General features: G+C 34.1%; 1 protein-coding gene across 3 annotated transcripts in view; it reads right to left on the bottom strand.

Moving 5' to 3' along the window:
* LOC145668843 (pancreatic triacylglycerol lipase-like) overlaps positions 1-22,967 on the bottom strand; it is a 192,243-nt gene that overhangs the window by 75,520 nt on the left and 93,756 nt on the right. For 2 of the 3 annotated variants that reach the window (XM_081737044.1, XM_081737043.1), the window contains exons 4-5: positions 21,251-21,354; positions 13,623-13,762 (exon numbers count right to left, since the gene is read on the bottom strand). The exons of the other annotated variant lie outside the window; for it this stretch is intronic. In XM_081737044.1, the coding sequence (XP_081593170.1) occupies positions 13,623-13,762; positions 21,251-21,354 (244 nt within the window). The remainder of the gene's footprint in view (positions 1-13,622; positions 13,763-21,250; positions 21,355-22,967) is intronic. 3 annotated transcript variants of the gene reach the window in all.

Here is a 22,967-nt window from a genome sequence, read left to right as displayed (position 1 = left end):
AAGGCGCCGAATGAGCGCGGTGAAAGGGAACATGAAGTTGTACTGGTGTGTTGTCATCATGTATGTCACGTCTGTATAAGGAAAGGTATCGATGAGCCTTGTAAAACGTGCGGTGACAATATTGGAAATCGTTCGTTTTCTTTTAAGACAATGACGGATTTTATTAACCACGTATTAGTAGAACGTCCTGTCTTTGAGAAGATCGTAGCGATCGCTCATAACGCATCCAGATACGATGGCCTCTTCTGCCTTAGAACTCTAATAGAAGACCAGCATATTGTATCTAGTGTTCTTATTCAGTTTCAAAAGATTTTTAATATTAACATAGGTAACCGTATCTTTTTTCGCGACTCTTTCCTCTATATTGGTGTGAAATTATCCAAATTACCGAAAATGTTAGGCCTTAGTCAAAATTTAAAGAAGGGAGATTTCCCATATTTGTTTAATACTGAAGAGAATCAAAATTATGTCGGTCCCTACCCCCCGCTTAAGTACTATGACCCTGAGGGACGAAGCACAGAAGAAAGAAAACAATTGGAAGCCTGGCACCAAGAACGTGCGGAAAGTGGCGAGGAGTTTAACCTACAGAAGGATATGCTGGCTTATTGTGAAAATGATGTTAGAATTCTAACAGAAGCGGTCATTAAGTTTAGCGATATTATTGAAGAGAAAACGGAGGGTTTGCAATGTTTCATAACATCAACAACCATTGCAAGTCTTGCAATGCGTACATATCGTACCTTGCACTTACCGGAAAATACTATTCCTATCATTCCCGCGTTAGGATTTCATCATAAGACCAAGTATAGTACAAAAGCTATGCAATGGCTTATGTATATGGAAGACCAATTAGGGATAGAAATCCAGCATGCTAGGAGAGGTGGGGAAAAGTATATTGGTAGGTACAAGGTCGATGGATGGCACGAAGGACTCAACGCTGCCTTCGACTTTTATGGATGTTATTCCCATGCCTGTCGCCTTTGTGTTCCCTTTAACCGTGACGCGGTTTTGCACGATGCACAAGACTCGTACAATACGATGGAAAAACGATATGAGCAAACCATGCGCCGCCGTAAGTACCTGAAAAGTATAGGTGTAAACCTATATGAAATATGGGAATGTTCTTGGGACAATAAGGTAAAGACGGACAAGGAAGTGCAAAAGTTTGTTCAAGAACGTTGTACTAATCTACCTGATTTTCTTACTCCTAAGAACTGTTACAACGGTGGTCGCACGGAGGTCTTTCGTTCTTACGTCAATTGTACGAGTGATGAGCGTATTTCTTATGCCGATGTAACTAGCCTTTACCCATGGGTAATGGCGCGTAAACCTATGCCGGTTAAATCACCTAAGATTCACACGGGACCGGACTTTCCAGATGTGGAAAGTATTCACGGTGTAGTCAAATGCACAATTGTCCCTGCAAAGGACCTCTATTTTCCGATCTTACCATACGTTGCGGGAGGTCGATTACTTTTCGGCCTTTGCCGCACATGTATGGAAGAAGAAAACACTAATGAATGTACCCATAATGACGCTGAGTGTGCTCTCACAGGAACATTTTGCACTCCAGAGTTACACCTTGCTCTTAAAAAAGGTTACAAAATAATCGATATACATGAGATATGGGAATTTGAACTCTTAGATCCTGAAGAGGGGAATTCAGGTGGGCTGTTCGGGACCTATGTGAATTCTTTCCTTCAGATGAAGCAGGAAGCCTCTGGTTTTCCTGCTTACTGTACCACTGAAGAAGACAAACATAAATATATCGAAGAATATTATGCACATGAAGGCATACAATTAAATTATGATAATATTAGGACGAACCCGGGATTGAGGCAATGTGCGAAACTATACCTCAATTCATTGTATAGAAAGTGGGGGCAACGCACAGACATGTCACAGAGTATAATCGTTAGTGATGAGGTCACATTTCTTAGGTATTTAACTACGGCAAGGTATGAGATTCAAAGTGTGGTACCAATTGATGATGACCATCTCGTTCTCACATACAGAGACATTGAAAACGAAAACGTTCCGTTAGCGTTTTCCAATGTGATACTAGCCGCATTTATTACTTCGTGGGCTAGACTTAGACTTTACGAACTACTGACGACTGTAGGACCTGACAGAGTAATCTACTGTGACACTGACAGTATCATGTACCTAAAGAAAAAAGATGACGAACCCTTGTTACCGCTCGGAAACTATTTGGGAGATCTTACAAATGAAATTCCTGAAGGTTGGGAGTTTACAACCTTTATTGGTCTTGGCTGTAAAAACTACGCCATGCGGCTAACAAACGCCCAAGGGGATGTTCGCGATATATTCAAAATTAGGGGGATAACACTAAACGATAGAACCTCTCAAAAAATTAACTTTGAGAGTTTCTATAAATTAGTGTCTGGACAATTAGAGTCCACAGTAATAGAAAACCCAAATAGTATCGTTCGTAGACCTGGGTTCCGTATCTTTAGCTGTAGAGAGACAAAGACACACCGTGAGGTCAACAAAAAACGAAAACGTATTGACGAACCTGACATAACTGACGATGAACCAATACAAAAACGTGCAGTGTACCTTACGGTTATAGACCCACGAATGAATGAATGTGAGTTGAATGAATGTCTCTTTTTTTTAAACCAGCTCGTATGCACAGCATAACCGTTCTTAAAATATTTATTTTTAATTTATTCCTAATTTATTTTAATTTATTCATAATTTTTTTTCATTTCAAGCTTTAATTTTATATCCCAGTGATTCTTTTTATTGGTTCGTATGCCAGACCAGCTACGCCCTTGATCATTTTATTTGTTCGTTTGCGGTGCAAACAATATATATAAACTAGTCATTTTAAGCTTTAATCTTATATCCCAGTGATTTTTTTATTCATTTCGTTTGCGGTGCAAACAATATATATATAAACTAGTCATTTCGAGCTTTAATTTTATCTTTTATTTCCTCACATGTTCGAAAAATATGTGAATGTATGAGTGTGAGTGTGTATATAAAGCAGAGTCTCTATTGTATGCATTCATTTGATTACAAGATGTTAAAGTTTCAACATCCCTCTACTATTTTAATTGCTGGTCCTTCAAGGACTGGTAAAACGTGTTTTGTAAATCGTTTACTTAATGAATGTGATCAAATGTTTAGTATAAAATTTAATGATATTGTTTGGTATTATGGTGCAGTAATACCAAAATTAGATGCAAATGCAAAAATACGTTTTGTAGAGGGAATACCTGACATGAATAATTTTGAAATTAAAGAAAATTCATTATTAATACTTGATGATTTAATGTCGGAAACTAATGGCGATGTTGCTAATTTATTTACAAAGTATGCACATCATAAAAAGTTAACTGTAATATTTATTATTCAAAATTTATTTCCAAAAGGAAAACATGCACGTGATATTAGTTTAAATGCACATTATATTATAGTATTTAAAAATCCACGTGATAAATTACAAATACAATATTTAGCAAGGCAAATTATGCCTCGGTATAGTAAAGAAGTCGTGAGTGTGTTCGAAGAAGTAACACGGGAGCCTCACACTTATTTATTATTTGACTTGACACAAAAAACAAACGATGCATTGCGAATACGTACAAATATTTTTCCGAATGAAATCATGCATGTGTACGCTAACGTAAAAGACATGCATACAGAAATTTTTGTTTAGTCTGCATCAAGATGTTGAAGGTGAAACAACACTGCAGCACGCTCCGTGCTCTGTGCAAATGCAAAATTGCAAAACGAAAACAAATTTTACAAAATGCTTCAGGGGATTTAATAAGAACAATATCTCAAGTAGCTAAAAACACAATAAAAGGAAACATTCCTTTAAATTCTCGTCAGAAGCAACGTTTACGTAGACATAAAAAGATCTTACGTGCTCTATCTCAGCAGCGTACTGCATTGAATAAAAAGAAGAAGTTGTTACTACAAAAAGGTGGTGCGCTTTTACCGTTAATCTTGGGATCACTTCTTGCAGCAGTAGGAAGTAGTATTTTCAGTCGTTAAATATGTCAGAATTACGTAAAATGATTTTAGTTCCTGAAAATGCTGTACATGAAATTCAATCAAATCTTAAATCCATAGATTCACATCAGTCACGTTTAGATGAAGAAATGAATAATATCTAAAACGTCATGATCTTAGTGTACAACAAAAGTGGAAATTATATCAACAAGCTTTGCATCGTTATTTACAGTATACATCTTCTTCTTCACATAAGCCTATTACTTTACCTATCATTCAAGAAGAAGAAGAAGAAGAAAAATTATCATCAAGTTCCAAACAAGATAGCAATACTTCTATTTTACCATTTGTATCAGACATTTTACAATCAGTACCGAAAACACTTCGCAGGAAAACAGATCTATTAGTAAAACAGTTGACAAGTTCTGATAAAATTCAGTGGGATAAGTCTGGCATTGTACGTATTCAAGGAAAAACAATACCAGGTTCAAATATTATAGATTTAGTAAATGATGTTGTTCGTACAAGAAAATATTAAAGAAATCCTTTAGGTATTCATGAATTTAAAAATTTATTAGATCTTAATGTTCCTAAAGAATTTATTGGTACACCTATTAACACACCAGCATCAAAAGTGAATAGTAGTAGTAGTAGTAGTAGTAGTAGTAGACAACGTATTCGTAAAGTAAGAAAATCTACTACTCCTGCAGTAGTTGCTAATTTATTTAAACAGTGGAAAGAATATAGTATGTAAAAATGACAAAATTATCAAAAATATATTATGATTATTCAAATCCTGATTCTTTATCAAGTATACAAACATTACAACGCAAAACATAGTTATCTAAAAAGAAAATTAAAAATTGGTTAGCTTCTCAAGATGCTTATACATTACATGCACCAGCTCGTAAAGTTTTTGAACGTAAAAAGTATTATGTTAGTGCACCAATGAAACATTACAAATGGATTTAGCAGATATGCAAAACATTGCCAAGTATAATAATAATTATAAATATATATTATGTTGTATAGATATTTTTTCACGTTATGCATATTGTGTTCCATTAAAAACAAAGAAAGGTCCTGAAATGGTAAAAGCAATAACAAAAATTTTTAAAAATTTCAAGTTACCCGTGTTTAACGTACAAACAGATTTAGGCGGTGAATTTTATAATCGTCATGTAAAACAATTGTTTAAAAAATATGAAATTAATCATTATAGTGTTCATTCCGAAATTAAATGCGCGTTAGCAGAACGTTTTATACGTACATTAAAAGAAAAATTATATCGTTATTTTACTGCAAAGAATACTTATCGTTATATTAATGTATTAGATCAAATTGTAAAAAATTATAATCATTCATACCATTCAAGTATTAAAATGGCACCTGCACAAGTAAATGATTCCAATGTGAATCAAGTGTGGGAAACATTATACGGAAATAAAAATAGTAAAAAGAATATAACATGTAAATTTAATGCGGGTGATTATGTACGTGTTAGTAAGTATAAACATATATTAGAAAAAGGATATTTACCTAAATGGTCACAAGAAATATTTATTGTTGACAAATGTATTAAGTCAGATCCTGTCACTTACAAATTAAAAGATTGGAACGGTGAAGAAATTAAAGGAATATTTTATGCACAAGAATTACAAAAAGTAATTATAAATTCAAAGAAAACATATCTCATTGAAAAAGTATTAAAACGTAAAAAAGGGTGGATGTATGTAAAATGGTTAGGATATCCATCAAGTATGAATTCGTGGATTAGATCAGATTCTGTTCAGTCTGCAAAATGAATTCGAACTTTACACACGACTTTTACGTTACTCTTCCTTCAAATGCAAGTAGCAATCTTTTTGATAATAATACAACATCCTCATTTCGAGTTAAATTGGCACAACCTATTGATTTAAGTGATGGGGAATGGACTGTTGCATTAACACAAATTAATACTCCGTGGAGTTTTTACAATGTTGGTGAAAATGAAGAAATTATAATTACTAGTGTTATCGATGATAAAGTTGAACGCTACCATGTTCCAATAACACCTGGATATTATTCATCAATTGAATCGATTCTACAATTAATTCCTGAAAATGTTCGTATGTTACACTATTTACAAAATAAAAATCAAGTTGTTATTAAACATTCTTTAAAATTAGAAGATCAATGTATGATTGGTGTTACACCAGGATTACAACAGATTTTTGGATTTATTAATGAAAATACGCTTGATGTTAAAAATGTTATATACACAAAAGTTAAAAATGTTGATTTAATATTAGCACGTGGAAAATTTCCATGTGATTTAGATTATAATATTCCCAATACAATTAATGTTTGCATTGATATTGTAAAACAACAACAAAATATAGGTCCATTAGTTCGAAAACTTAGTGTATATAATGTACAACACGGTCATGTAAAATCTTTTGTCTTTCACACACCACATTATGTTAAAGTTGAAAAGAAATATTTTGATACAATAGAAGTAAACTTAAAAGATGAACACGATTTAAAATTACCATTTCGTTTTGGAACTTCAAACCTAACACTTCACTTTAAACGAAAATGATTTCTGAAAGTATTGATGATAGTTTTTACATTACATTAGTTTCAAATGCTAGTGCAGATGTATATCCTACAAATAGTCCAACACATTTTATTAATCAATTAAAAAATAATATTCGTTTATCAGAATCCGATTGGTATGTAGGATTAAGTGAAGTACATATTCCATTAACATGTTATAATGTTACCGCGGGTGAAAACGTTATATGGTACAAATTTAAAAATGCAGAACCTATGAAAAGTAAAATTCTTGTTGGATATTATCCATCCATTCATCATTTACTAGAAGAATTAAACGCAATATCGAGTTTTATAAGATTTAGTTTTTCAAATGTTGTACATGTTGAATGTGATGAACATGTAGAATCAGTTACATTGTCGCCTACATTAGCTTTACAATTAGGTTTTTCTGAAAAATCAGATCTTGTAAAAGAATCTCACGGATTCAAACAACCATACATAGATATCGGATATCCACATCAAATTTTTATTTGTACAGATATTATACAATATCAATTTTTAGGTGATACGAAAGCCCCATTATTACGTATAGCAACAATCTCTGATATTAAATATGGAAAAGTTCAAACAATTACACTTGAAGATATTCATTATATGCCACTTGCAAAATTTTGTTTTAATACAATTGAAATACTATTAAAAGATCATGCAGGGCGAAATTTGCCATTTCGTTCTGGGACACTGACCGTAACACTACATTTTAAACGCTCTCCGGCATCTTCTAAATAATAATAATAATAATAATAATAAAACAATGAGAGCAAGACGTGTTACTTATCATCGTGGGCGCCGAATACCATATTTTTCAGGACCTGTATATCAAAGGGGACATGGTATAGGTAGTTTCTGTAAAGGATTATTTCGTTTTGCTTTACCATTTCTTAAACAAGGTGCAAAAACTGTAGGACGTCAAGCATTACAAACCGGTATGCAAGTTGCGGGTGATGTATTAGAAAATCGACCATTTAAAGAATCGGTTCGTGCACGTGTAAAAGAAGCTGGTAATAGTTTAAAGACAAAAGCAATTAATCAAGTTGGGCAGTTGCTAACTGGTAACGGTAAGAGACGGTCACGCAAGAGGAAAGCTCCTGCAATTGTAAAGTTTGGACCACCAACAAAACGTAAACATATACAGGACATCTTTTCATAATGGCGTTCCTAAATTCAAATAGTTTTGAATGTTGTACCAATGAATTTGATTTCTTTTCTATACCAATGACACAAACAGCTATTGAAGCAACTACAAATGCTGAATATCGTCCTATTTCCACATTAACCTCAGAAGGACCTATTGAATTTGTTATTCCGGGAGAAACAGGTGAATTTATTCATCCTGCATATCTATATCTTTATGTACGTTGTAAAATTACTAAAGCTGATGGTACAACATTAGCTAATGATGATGTTGTCGCACCCGTAAATAATTTCTTACATTCTTTATTTAGTCAGATTGATATTTCGTTAAATGATAAATTAATTAGTTCTTCATCAGGATCTTATCCTTATCGTGCATACATTGAAACATTATTAAATTATTTTCATGATGCTTCTCAAACACATTTAGCATGTGCCATGTGGCATAAAAATACTGCAAAAAATTTTAATAAATTAGATAATACAAATGCTGGTTTTCAAAAACGTGCTAATAAGGTGAAAAATAGTAAATCTTTTGAAATGTATGGACGTCTTCATACTGATATTGTAAGTTTAGATCGAATGCTTCCTAACAAAGTTTGCGTGTAAAACTACATCGTAGTAAAGATAATTTTTGCTTAATGTCTGCTGAGAATACAAGTTATAAAGTTGCACTTGAGGAAATTATTCTTCATGTACGACGTATTGATGTAGCTGCAGATTTAGCTATGCAATTAAATACACGAATGGGTTCGGAAACAGCCAAGTTACCTCTGACGAGAGTGGAAACAAGATCTTATACTATACCTGCACAAGTAAAGTCTTACAGCATTGATAATCTTTTCCTGGGTAATGTTCCTAAAGGCCTGATTATTGGTTTCATCTCCAACACAGCCTTCAATGGGAAATCACATCTTAATCCCTTTGAATTTCGAAACTTTAACGTTAACAAACTGCAATTACAAGTCGGCTCAAAATCATTTCCTCCCAACCCCCTCACACCTGATTTTAATAATAATTTATACCTTCTAAGTTACTATACTTTGATTTCAGGTACTGGTATATATTATCAAAATTATTCACATAGTGTTACTCTTGATGAGTATCCAAACGGATATGCTCTGTATGCATTTATTCTATCTCCAACAGGAACTTTAGATGATAACACGTGGGATGTAGTACGCGATTCCCCTGTAAATTTAAAAGTATCATTTTCAGAAACTTTAACTGAACCTGTTACATGCATTGTGTACGCACAATTCGATTCTTTAGCACAAGTAGACAAAGACAGAAATATTTATACTGATAACACCTTCTAATTTATTTAGTTGAGTACAATGCGGGTTGTTGTTCACTTCTCGGCGTATCATGATAACGAAGATGAGTTTATTATAAAAGAGCTAGCCATTGTAAATCCTGACGTTCCCTTTTTTCAAAATTGGGTTTTTAAACCACCATTTCCTTTAAATAAGTTATCTGAGCCAACCATAAGTACAAACAAATATCTAGGTGAGAATGTATATGGCATTACCTGGCACGAAGGGGATGTAGAATATCCACATCTTAAGGAAATACTTCAAACATATTGTTCAAATACTACAACCATATACACATACGGAATAAATAGAAAGTGTTTTCTTCAAGAAATTCTTCAAAGAGAAGTTACAAATTTGGAAGAAATAAACTGTCCAAAGTATACTGCATTAAGTTTTCACGTTCATCGGTGTGCACATAATAAGCATCGTTTCGGACAATATAGATGTACTGTTCATGAAGCATTACTGTATAGTGAATATGTGAAAGTGTATGATTATGTGTTACATGTGAATAACAGTGATAATTACATACCTACTACAATTAAAAATAATAATAATAATAATCTTCATCATATATAGTGATGAATTATTAAAAGTGTTACTAAGTGATAAAGTAACTGGTGCAAGTGTTACTGGAATTTACCCTATTGACAAACTTCGTGTAACGGTAAAACCTCCTGCAGCACTTGTGATTAATCTTGATACATCTAATTCTGCTGGTTCCCACTGGGTTGCAGTGTACATCAATAAGAAAAAACATGGGTACTACTTTGATAGTCTTGCTATGGACATTCCCAAGGAAATAAAAACTTTTTGTCGAAAAATACTAAAATGTCCTTTATAAATATTCAACAACATCAACATGATAATTCTGTGTTATGTGGCTATTTTGTCTTATATTTTCTGCATCATATTATTCGCACTCAATCATTTGAAAAGTGTTTAAAATTGTTTAACAAGAAAATTTTGAAAAAGAATGATGATATTGTTTATAAACATGTAAACAAATTTTTAAAAAGAAAACACAAATAATTTTTTAAATTATTTATTTTTTTTTAATTTAAATTTTTAATTTACAATAATTTTTTTTAAAACTTACACCCATGCATTTTATTTACAATTCCTCATTACAATCTTGATAATGCATTAGATAATGCTGTTGATCTTTCATATTTCCACCAATAATTCAACTGTTGTGCATTACGATATGCACATCCTGATTTCTTTACAATACTAGTGTGAAAAGAACAATATTCATTAAATGTATTTCCACATAATTCATTTAATGAAGGACAATGTTTTGTTTCTAAATCAATGACATTATCTAATGCAAATATTCTTTTAATCCAAAGAGATTTCTCTAAACCTTTACAATAAAAGGTTGAATTCTTTGCGCATAATTGATATACAAGGTTTCGTATGCATGATACAGTATATCCAGTTTTGCTATCCCACTTCAATCCATGCAAATTTAATGTTAACCAGTCAATTTGTTTTTGACATCCTAGTGATAATAAATTATATTCTACTGGTGATTTTACCAAGCAATGGAAATTTACTGTATCATCGCATGCAGTTAAACAAAACTCACGAATAATAAATTCGTTATCAGACATTTTAAAACCTTGAATATCGATAATATACTGATTTACACATGGTGAAATTTCATTTGTATGAAAAATAAAAAACGGAATTATCTGTCCAACAAATTCTGTATTTTGTAAAAGATCACAAGTTTTATGCATAAAGCATAGAAATGAGATTTCACTATGTTCTTGTTCAAACACTTCAAAGAGTTCACTAAGAGTTTTGTCAAGAGATAAATACTTCACTGCAAATGATCCAGTATTATGAAAATGTCTACATTCATGAGGAAGATGTAACTTGCATTCCACGCATTCCTTTGGATTATTGTTTTGTAAGTATACTTTTATAGTTTTTAATACACAGTTCACATTAATGTTTTCACCAGTACTTAACACACATGAAACACTAGCACTATTCGAATACATTTTTCAATCTGAAATATTCGCTTTCCGTTTGTCTTTTCTTATGAAAATCTCTAGTAATTCCGGTAAATAGTCTGTATCACTTAATAATTCCACACAGGCATCATAAAATTTTTCGCTTGTTAATAGTCCGATAATATGCGTGTTTGCGTACAAATAAAACACATCATCTTCAACACTAGGACTTGCTATAATACTCCAAGCGCGGATTTCCAATAATTCTGGACGCATAGTCATACAATCATGATCAAAATCATGATTAGATCCTGTCGTACATCCCTCACATATTAGTGTTTCATTAAAATTCCATTTTTCAATAGCCTTGTTTATACATTCGCGATCCACTTTTTCACTATTACAACAACAATCTAAAGCCCAAAATCGTGATGTTCTTGATAATACAATTGGAGATGATGGTGGTGTTGGTGAAACTGTTAGCGCTGGTGAATCTATTGCATCAAAATCAAATTCTTCATCTGACGATGATTCGTATATTTCTGTTTCAGCATCAGATATTGCTTCAATATTGCTATTGCAAAGATCCTTCTTCTCATACGACTGCATGATGTATCTTTATATATTTTGTCTCTTATAACCTGTATTTAAAGTATTTTCATAACCGCAAGGTAATCACGTGTTCGGCATTTCCAACATTAAAGTTATTTTTATTAGTTTGTCCCCAACCTGTGATGCTTATCTTCCACGTCCGCAATCTTTCTTTTGTTCACCTACCGCGGCGCCAATGTTATTTCTATCAGTCTGGCGGTATTCTGTAATGTTTACCAAACGTGTCAACGGTCTTCCTTTGTATTTAAATTCAAGTTTTAGCAACGCCCTGCAAGCACACATCATCACTCCTACCCAACCGGTTTTCCAAAAGCGCGCGAAAAGTTCAGTTCATGTCTTAAGTTCACCAGCAAAAGACGTACGGAAACCACGCTCTGTATATGTACCATCATAGTGTATCGTACCGTACACGAGCTTTTACCACGTTCACCGAGTATAATCACACAGTGTTCGAGTAATAATTACGATCCGACAAATTAAAAAGTTCCGCATGAATAAATATTTCCCTCCCATCATACAGTGTTCACCTCTGGTGTTAAGGGTCCCGGGTTCGATCCCAGTACGTATCACATAAACTTTTACACATTATAAGTGTTCTCAGCTTCTTATTTTAAAATATTTTCGAAATTATTTGTAGGTTCACATTTTTAATATGTTCGCAAATACAATTTGCTCCGAGTAATTTATTAGGAGAATATAAATATTAATTTAATCACTACTACGGATTATTAATTTAATCTCATACGGAAGTAAGTGATACAGAATGACGTATCATCATATCAACAGATTTAATTCAAATTTCCATTATTATTTTTAAAAATATCCAGTATAGAGTCTGTACAGACACGTATACAGACTGGAAAAAGAAAACACGACCTTTCCAACAATACATACATGTCATCACAACTAAAAAAAGAAACATAAGAACTTTCCAAACACACGTAAGCATGTCATCAGACCCTAATGACCTAACCCACCGCCTGCCAACACATCCCATTATAGGATATAGACTTTCTAATTAAATATAAACATAACGGTACCTGTAGAATAGTTTGTCTGTTTACTACTAACTTCACGGTGTAACTGAACTGCCACAACCAGAAAATATGTTGGATATGCCCACACCAACAACTGAATTTCGCCTTAAATTCATTGACATTTTAACTCACGGTGTGAGGGCCAATTGAACACAGACCTCCACAAAATGCAACAGAACTTTCTTGGTTGCCTTTATACAAAATACAGAGTGCTCTATATATCACTGTGTTTATCTGATTTATTTGTATCTGAAGTCCCATTCAAAATATATTATTTTATTTACAAGAAAGTTACATGTGTCCCCAAGGCAGACCGGTAGCCAGCCCAATAAAGTAGGGGGGCGGTAGAAGTTAGGAGGGCCGACTCAACCATATTATAGTTCATTTGCAAGCCTACCGTAAAAATTTTAGGGGATCTGGCCCCCTATCCCCCCGTGGATACGGGCCTGCCCCGAGTGTTAGCGAAAATCTCGAACGAGTTGTTACGAGTGAAGATGATGCTGCTCAATTACTACTGCTAAGACGAGAAACAGTTTCTTTTCGCCTCGTCTCAAACATTTTGTAATTGTTATTCGAAACACTTCTATTTAAGCAACGAATTTCTGTGAGAATGACTTGAGACCACATATTAGTTATTCATAGAAAGTGAACTTTATTACTGCATATAAAGATGACGTTAGCGCCATCTATTAGTTTGCGAGCCAAGTTACTTATGAAACCGCCCTCGTAAAACTGAATAACTCTGCTCTGTAAGTACTAGATTACATTACGTTATGCATATAAGGTACTGAATATACCTAATATACCAAATATATATATATATATATATATATATATATATATATATATATATATATATATATATATATATATATATACCCTATATATATGTGTGTATGTATGTATGTATGTATATATATATAACCATTAGTAAAATATTTAAGGAGAAATAATACATTAAATAAGTTTACCTGTAATTCTTCGAACGAGTCCCTTCCGACGTGCTACACCATTGGCGATATAAGACGCTATATGAGCTCCTAAGCTGTGTCCAATAAGATGAACTCTTTCAGGAGATAAACCTTTATCCATTACCAAATGAGTTAGCAATCTATCGGAAAAAATAAACATAATTATATAATTTTAGATATTTTTGCTAATTAGAATTTATTGCTTTAATTTTTGACTCCTCTTTCGTTTTCATTTCATTTGCCAAGAACAGGATTTAATTGGTTAACTTTTTTTGAGCAAGATATTTATTTGATACAAACAGAACTTGATAATGAACAGAACAGAAGGGATTAACAGTTGAGTGGGCTTATGTGGATGTTAAGATATTTTGCAGGTCATTTCCCGAATGTAAGTTTCAGCCAGTATCTTACGTAGCTAGTTGGTCAATAAATCAGTGAAGTAGGCATTACGAGTCTTCATCCCGGCGAAATTAAAATACCACTAACTTTACAGTAATTATGTGATATCTTCAAATAGATAAAAGATAATCAAAATATGGAACAAGAGCGCCCTAGACAATATTATTTTGCGTGAGGTACCGTTATCACAAGTCACCTAGTGGCTTTCCGTTTTCAGCTGTTTAGAAACGCGAAAATAAATGCCGATTTTCAAAATGGCTCGAAATCGAAAGCAGATAAGTGAGTCGTGATAACGGTTTCTCATGTAAAAGAATATTGTCTAGGGTGCTCTTGTTCCACATTTCGATTATCTTTTATCTATTTGAAGATATCACATAATTACTGTAAAATTAGCGGTATTTTAATTTCGCCGGGATGAAGACTCTTAAGTGGCCAATTTCTTTCTCCTGCAACTATATTGCAATTGATATCACTTGTTTTTTTCTGATAGATCGCTGTGCGCACGTGGTACTGAACGCTTAGTTGCCAGCTTTTGCGTCGGATATTGAAACACGAAATTATTCACTGCAAGTAAATCTCAGTTTTATCAAATTAAATTACACGAAGTTGAACTAGAAAGAATGTTCTCAATAACAAGCAGATCCACTACTCAAGTTGACATTCGACTAAAACAATGCGCATTTGTTTATATTCAAATTGATAACGTGCTGAAAGGGTAGAAAGTTTACCATTGTAGCGTGAAAGAAATGAGCTACTATAATTGGCTGAAGGTGCTGTTGCCATAGAAACAGTTCTTCTTGCCTGAATGTTATGGCCGCGTGCAGAAAGGAAAAATCAGAGGAAAGCAATTGTCAAAAACGACAGCTTGTATCAAATGGACTGTAAAGATCGGAAAATAAATAGCTGAAAGGGAGGGAGAGAATGACAAGTAATTTTCGTTCTATAATGTGAAACTACGGTAGACCTCCAAATGTAAACTATGCGAATACTGGAACTAGAAGTAGTAGATCCGAAATTTTTAGTTGTAATAGAAGAATAGTTCTGAATGTGTCCAAATGTAAATCTGTATCTTTCACAAATCTAGGAAAGAAAATCCAATTAACTTTACCTATACAATAAACGACACTTCCTTGTCTACCCCAAATACTATCAAAGATCTAGGAGTTATATTTAACAGCAAACTAACCTTTGCTCAACACATTAACGCAATAACGAGTAGTGCATATAGAAATCTAGGTTTAATTTATGGGATAGGACAGGATTTCTGCAAAGAATCAACATTTATAATATTATATTTTTTCGTATATGAGGTCAAAATTAGAATACCGATTTACTGTTTAGACACCAAATATCATTACATACTCTACTGCAATAGAAAATATACAGTTTAAATTTTAAAAAATGTTTGAACACAAGAAAATCGGTTTCTATCCTAAGTACCTAATGTCCCCTATGAAGACTTAGTAACGATTTTTAGTTTTCAAACATTAGAAAAAAAACAATATGGGTTTTTTGATTTGTTGTCCTTACATAGATTATTAAACAGTAAAATCGATTGTCCAGAATTAGTTTCAGAAGTGTTACTATATGTCCAACAGGTAAAACTACAACAGCAAACACTGGGACATTCTATTGTAGAAAAGCAAGAACTAACATATTACATAAAGTCTTCTCTGTGAAAAATGTATGCTTCATTAACGAAATGATTAGATTTCATGTAGTAGATGTACGTCCGAATTCACGTACGTCCGAACGATTTCATGTACGTCCGTACGATTTCATGTAGTACGTCCGAAAACGAGTTCAAAATAATTGTCAGGCAATAACTTGTGCATAATTAAACGGCTTAATATTTGTGTATGTATAATAATGTACGTTAGATAATTATGTACACGACACTATAACTGGGCATGAAACCTATTGTATTGTCCTTGTGATATAAATAAGATCAAAGATAGAACCTGATCCTTGAACGCCGAATTCATATTAAAAAGTCATTACTCGCTATCTCGTACTATATTTGTTCTTTGTAAATAAATACTGAAACAAAATGTAGAAGTAAATTTCTACCACTTCCGGTTTTAATAAAGAGATACGGGTGAAGAGGATATCATTCTTCAGACTTTGAATCGATTTAAAAAAAATGTTTATTACTATATATCACCGTACTTCCTCTATAGCGTTTAACGTTAAAACTGTATTGATATACAAGATTTTCGTTCGTATCTATTCTGTCTATCAATACAAAAATTGGTATACACATTTCTTATTCCCTATAGTATTTTTCGAGGTACATTTGGATTGTGTCCTTTTACCCGGGGCCACTCCGGAGGTGTCCAAAGTTGATGGGAGGGATTTCTGGAGGGAATTTTCCCGACATTTTCCCAATTTTCCCTGTTCAAGTACGTTATGAGCCCCAATACATAGCATGTCTAGAAAGTTTGTTTCATGTTGACTTTACAATGAACGGTGTTGATGCAATAGCTATTTCACTGCGAGTCTTCGATTTTCTTGATACTAACAGGGTTAATGGATCCCAGGGACTTACTCCGTTGTCAATGGCACCTACTTTTTGTGCATGAGCATACCTTTGTTATGTTTATCGAATGGACTAGATTTGATTCGGATGTCTGTTCATGTCCATTCCTTGTAAGATATTACCGTAGCTTTGTGTTTCAGATTTAAAGAGGTGGTTTCGGCACCTAGTTTACAGTATGGCGTCCGATCGACAGTCGAACAGTGGGAAACGCTTCAAAATTTTTCTTAACAATTTTCTTGGAGTTAATATGTTTTATGATCCCTCATATGGAGAATCATCATCATCATCATCATAGGTATTCTGCCATTATTGGCAGGTCACTTGCCATGACTGAGAAGCTTCCATGCTCAATGGTCTTTCGTTAACCTCTTCGTCTTCATGTACGATTTTTGTGTTTTGATACCGTCCACTGACTTTGTAGTCTCCTTCGTCTCCTCCCTCTTTTTTCTGCCGCTATATCCTCTAGGATTTTTCCTCATGATACAGTTGCTTTCTAGCCAATGTTCCAACCAGTTTCTCTTCTTCTCTTCAATAATGTCTAAAAGTGTTATTTTCTTACCAATTATTTCTAATATCCTCTCATTCGTTCTTCGTTCGGAGAAGGTAAATGCAAATTGTTCGTGCATCTGTTCATTTGTATGTCCAGATGTGCATAGCCCTAGAGGCCAGACCATTCAAGTATCGACACCAGAATTTAAATTCAAGGTATTTTATGGAATTCCTCAATGGGGAATGGAACCCTCCCTTTACTCAAATTAACAGTAGTTTATTAAGGGACCAAAGATACCGAAAAATGCTATGTTCTCGAAAATAGTTCTAACAATTTTGTTGAATATTTAACAAATACTCATCAGAAAGTATCCAATAGTGGAATATTCGTTTCTCGCGGAAAAATACTCAAGGGAAGTTTATTACTGATTTGAGTATTTTTCGGACCATTGTCTCAAATTCATATACGGTATTTAATTACCAATCGTAAAGTACGGTATAACTACATTTCTCTTTGAAAAACCAAGGAGATGTTATTTACTGTTTTCTTTTACGGAATTTAGAATAGGAAAATTAGATTTATATAATGGAATTGTGTCCACTCTCCCTTCTGAATACTTCGTTTAATATTCTACAGCCACACTAACTTATAGCCTTTCTGTTTGTCACTTGATTGATTAATTTTGTGCCGAATATAGTTCATAGTCATTTTGGGGACGGTAGGCTACCCCTAGAAAACGGGAAGAATCTCCTCCAGGGTGTAGCTAATGCCTATATATGTATTTAAAAGAATCATCCCAGTATTTGTTTCAAGGAACTGGAGGAAATCCTTCCACTTGATTGGTTGGTTGAAGTTTAGTGTCCCTTTTAACACCCAGGCTATATGAGACGTTGACCTCAGTTTAAAGTGAAATCCGAACTACCGCAATATATTCAAGTTATTACTCTCCCGGAATCGAATCCAGGACCCCGTGAAGCAAAAGTTCATGCGCTGGTACTAAACCAGCGGCAAGAAAATTACTAATTCTGTAAGGATAAGTGCTTAAACGCTTCGAAGCCAAAATATTTTTCCTACAGAAATTTACAGACTTTTCTAAAAAAATATATATATATTTTAGTTTAACGTATTTCCGGAACTTCTCTGCATTTTCACTTCCTCTTTCTTAGATGCCTAAGCCTGATGCAAAACAACAAACATCCGCCAGGAAGAGGAAGAGTAGTGGAATGCCTTTCAAGATGTCAACAGTGATAATTGGAGTATAAATACAAGATCACAAGGTTCTTGCACAATCAGGGCCAATAACCACCATTGAACTATTTTCTAAATTCTTTCTGATTTTATCTATAGTTGGGCAAAGTTAGAGATCACCAAATTGCAATGGTAGAAAGCATAGTAAGAACCACTTCATAACAATCAAACCGATGACTTCGCTCTACTATTCAGTGGTGTTTTTGAAATGAAATGAAATCAAGTTTTACAATCCACAGTTATGTCGGCTAGGCTATAAGGGACCTGGATGAGAAATGAATGCAATGGTCTAATGAATAAACTGGGAAGAAACGGAAGAACCCCGAGAAAACCAACGAACACAGTGTATGTCCACCACAAAGCCTACTTGGCGCGAGCTGGGATAGAATCAAGGACCCCACGCATCAGAGGTGAACGCTCTATCACTGAGCCACCGTGTCAACTTGAGTGGTGTTTTTGTCTGCGTCAGACAGGGAAAGTTCATATTAGGAGATGCAAAGATAGAGAAACGCATTCATTGTTCCACTTACAAACGTGGTTTTGATTATTTTTAGGTTTCGCTGCTCGTGAAGAAATAAAGTCAAACACACGCTTGAGTAATTTAGCATTATGCAGCAACGAAAAGAAGGAAAAATAGAGAAACGAAAGATGTTATTTAGAGAATGGAAGACCAACAGGGACAGCCTGATACCTAATTTGTCATTTATTCGTTGATCCACCTCATCATAGATCTTCTTGGTGTATCAGACGTTGATTGACAACAAATGCATCCTATGGTTGCTTGGAATATAGCGTTTCTTTTAGCACCAAGGCTATATAAAACGTGGACCTATCACATATCCTGTGGCGATATCACATATCCCATATCATTAGCCCATCAGATTTCAACTCCTCTACTCATAGGCATAGCTACGGAGTGTGCTAAGTGAGCTAGTGTACGTTCTAATAAAATGGTTTGATCACTTTTCCATCAATTGACATGCATTCCAAAAATTTGGTATCTGTAATAATATTTCAGTTCATTGAAATAACATTTTATCTTATTTTAATGTATTTAAACCTAATAAAATAAATGTGTGAAAGAGCAGGTAAGCTTTAACTATCTTTTGTGCACATCCACATGAAAATTTCTGTTTTTAACTACCTTTGTGCACACCCATATGAAAAGTTCTGTTTTTAACTACCTTTGTGTACAATCATATCAAAGTTCTGTTTTTAATTTCTTTTGTGCATACTCAAATGAAAAGTTCTGTTTTAAAATTCTTTTGTGCATACCTACATGAAAAGTTCTTTTTTCATTTATTTTGTGTTTACCCATATGAAAAGTTCTGTTTTAAATTTCTTTTGTGTATACCCATGTGAAAAGTTCTGTTTTAAAATTATTTTGTGTATATCTATATGAAAAATTCTGTTTTGATTTCTTTTGTGTATACTCATATGAAAAGTTCTGATTTTAATTTCTTTGTGCATTCATATATGAAAAGTTCTAGCTACCCCTATGCCTCTATTTTTATTTAAAGAAAAAGACTCCCAGGTATTAGTATCCAGAAAGGAATATGTACGCACGTTAATTGGCTTTCTAGATTATGTGTAGTAACTATTTCTGGCCTTCTAGATCAGCTTTCTACCATTCAATTCAAATAACTTTGCTATTCATGCATGATGATAGATCAACAAAAACCTCACCTGAGATCTCATTCGTCATTCTGACAAGACAGTCGTTACTTCGAGGAAGGATCATAAACTAAGGTTTACAAAGTCAATATTTCTGGGGTTCCGTCTGTTATAGATGAATAAAGAGTGTGTGGTAATTTTAATACGTGGATTTTGCGACTGTGCACAATTTCAGCTATCCGCCACCTACGGCGGTAGTTGTAAGTAAACACAAATGACAACTCCTCCGGAAAATTGGTTTAGCGAAGGAGTCCTCTCAGTTATTCGATTTCTGTGGGCGAAACATGAAACCGCTGCTAAAATTCACAAGCAGTGGTAGAGGTTTAAGGAGAGACTCAAATGTCTCGTCAGCATGTCGCAGAATGGTGTCGAAAGTTTGCGGCTGGTAGAGAAAAGTCACCGACGAGTACCACAGTGGCCGACCAAGCACGGTATTATCATCATCGACCCACCCTTCCTACAGCTCGGACCTCGCTCTAAACGACTTTCACCTGTTCTCGCACTTGAGGGAGCTCTCGGGGTCCGTCTCTTAGCTTCAGACAAAGAGGTGGAATACTTCGTGACAACATGGACGTGAACTCTCAATACATGCAAGAACAGGATTTTTACCAAGAGGGAATCTTTAAACTCGTCCCACAATGCGATAAATGCTTCAACCGATATGAAGACTATGTCGAAAAATAACCTAATGTATGTACTACCTGTTGACTGTATTGCTTGTATGAAATAATATATAGGCCTACACGTTTCACTGCAGGCTGTGTAACCTTACTTTCTGATCACTCCTCGTATTAAAAGATATGAGAGATCAGCCTGGATTTGTAACTAACATGATCAAATTGATCAGATTTTATCAAATAAGATCTTTTAGCAAATATATACTTCTTACTAAGACATAAATAAAGACAGAATACGATTATGACAAAGAATTAACGTTCCTGCCAATAGTAAAAGTACTTACTTACGGTTGGATAAATCTCTCATTGAGCCTTTTTATACTAATTTAAAAATGCGAAATCCAATGAAATGATGTCACGGGAAAAATCTCTCAAAATTTGGATATTTATATTTGTTTATATGTTTACTTTAAGGTCATTTTTCTCGTGCCCTGATGGACAGAAATGTTTTAAAATAATCCCATTAGATTCATTGTCCTCAAATTATTATAAAAAGTACAATTCGAAATTCATCCGAGCGAAAATAGTTTTACCATTGTCACGAGTGATGGTTCTTTATTTGAAACTTGATGTTTATTTAATATTATTTGAAAGTACATACCTAGCTCCTTCTGCTCCAACTACTCGTGTGTTAGCAGTTACTTGTGCGTAATTAATTGTCTCTGACCCATTCCGCCAATCCACACTAATGACGTTGCAATCAGACTGGAATAAACGAAAACGAATTCTCGTTGTTTTGCAGGATAATTTGAGTCCCAAATTATTTAATACTGAATCCATTACCGACAAATGTGTATAAAATCTTATATTAAGTTAATTAGAATACACATTGAGCTTAAATAAGAAATTAGATAAAAGCTGCTATCTTACTCCAGTTGAAAGGTCAAATTTAGAATCTGTTTGGCTATTGGCGACAAGAAGAGGGTTCGAAAAATTAATGCACTTTTTTATTTATAGTTGTATTAGGGTGCCAATTCCAAATTTTAAGGAAGCTCCTTCATGGCTGACTGGTTAGCGTACGCGCCTTTGGCGTGGGAAAGCCGGGTTCGATTCCCGGCTGGAGCTCATGTGGTTCAGATTCCACATTAATCAGGTGGTCCCGTTTCATATAGCATCGCTGCTGAAAGAGACGTTAAACTCAAAATCAACTCAACTCAACTCGTTGATCATTAAATTATACACACGCACTTGGTAACTGAATATTTATTTATTTATTTATTTATTGAACAAATTCCCAGATAAAGCATAATTGTGCCATTTTACACAGGGAAATGTCAACAAGCGGGGAAAAAAAGAAAAAAAATAAAAAATAAACAGTAACATCAATAGTATTAACAAAGAGTGCACAAGTACAGTGAAACCTGTGAACTTGGCCACCTCTCTAAGTTGGCCACCTGCTTATCTTGGCCTACTTCGTCTTGAACCTGCATTTTCCCATAAGACATTGGTTACTTACTACTCTATGAGTTGGCCACCTGTCTATCTTGGAAGTTGGCCACACTGAAGCAATGTTTACCCTATCATGATAATGATAAATTTACCTGTGTATCTTGGCCACGCAAAATACAGTTTTGTTATTTTTCTTAACTCATTCGAATTCCCATATGAAAGGCAGATGTTCTGTATTTGTGACTGGACACAAAGAAGCATAGATTCGCACGATTTGTTCTTGGAGATCAATGGCCAGAACACTACAATCATAAAGGGGTGGTGAAGTTAGGTGTGAATAAGAAAAAGCACGTACAGGAATTCAGGAAATGGCTGTACGTATTTGTTTACCCTGTCTGTTTTGGGAAAATCATTGAAAATAAAGTAACGTAATTTGATTTGTTGTTGTCAACTTATCTCACCTACAGAGAGAACAAGATACTTGTGCTTGCCTTATGATGTAAAACCATGTTGTAAGAAGAACTACGTACTAGATTGAGTCAACACCTCAGAGGAAATTGAGTCAATATAAATCTCGAAACTTGTAAGCAAAAGAATTTAAATAATGTGAGTGAGATATTGACTCGTTTGAGAATTATCGAAGTATAAAATGAAAGTAAAATGAATAATTTTATCTCCCACGTAAATTTCATACTATCAAAAATATAATAAAAGCTCCATAAACAGCAGCACACTTTATCCACAAGCACTATTCTAAGAGATTGATGCAAAGGGTTTCCCCTCTATAAAGTGTAACACAAAAGTCAGTTTATTTATAAGAGAAGAATTATATTGAAATAATCTATTTGGTCACCGCGAGCTTAAATACCAACCTCCATTCACTGATCTAAGTTAAACAAGACTTGGGCTAGGATTGCAGGATTAGTGAT

This window comes from Thermobia domestica, chromosome 13 (genome assembly GCF_964235325.1).
Source record: "Thermobia domestica chromosome 13, izTheDome1.hap1.1, whole genome shotgun sequence".
Lineage (NCBI taxonomy): Eukaryota > Metazoa > Arthropoda > Insecta > Zygentoma > Lepismatidae > Thermobia > Thermobia domestica.
Note: the sequence above shows the minus strand (reverse complement) of the source record. Positions and strands in the feature narration are given on the sequence as shown.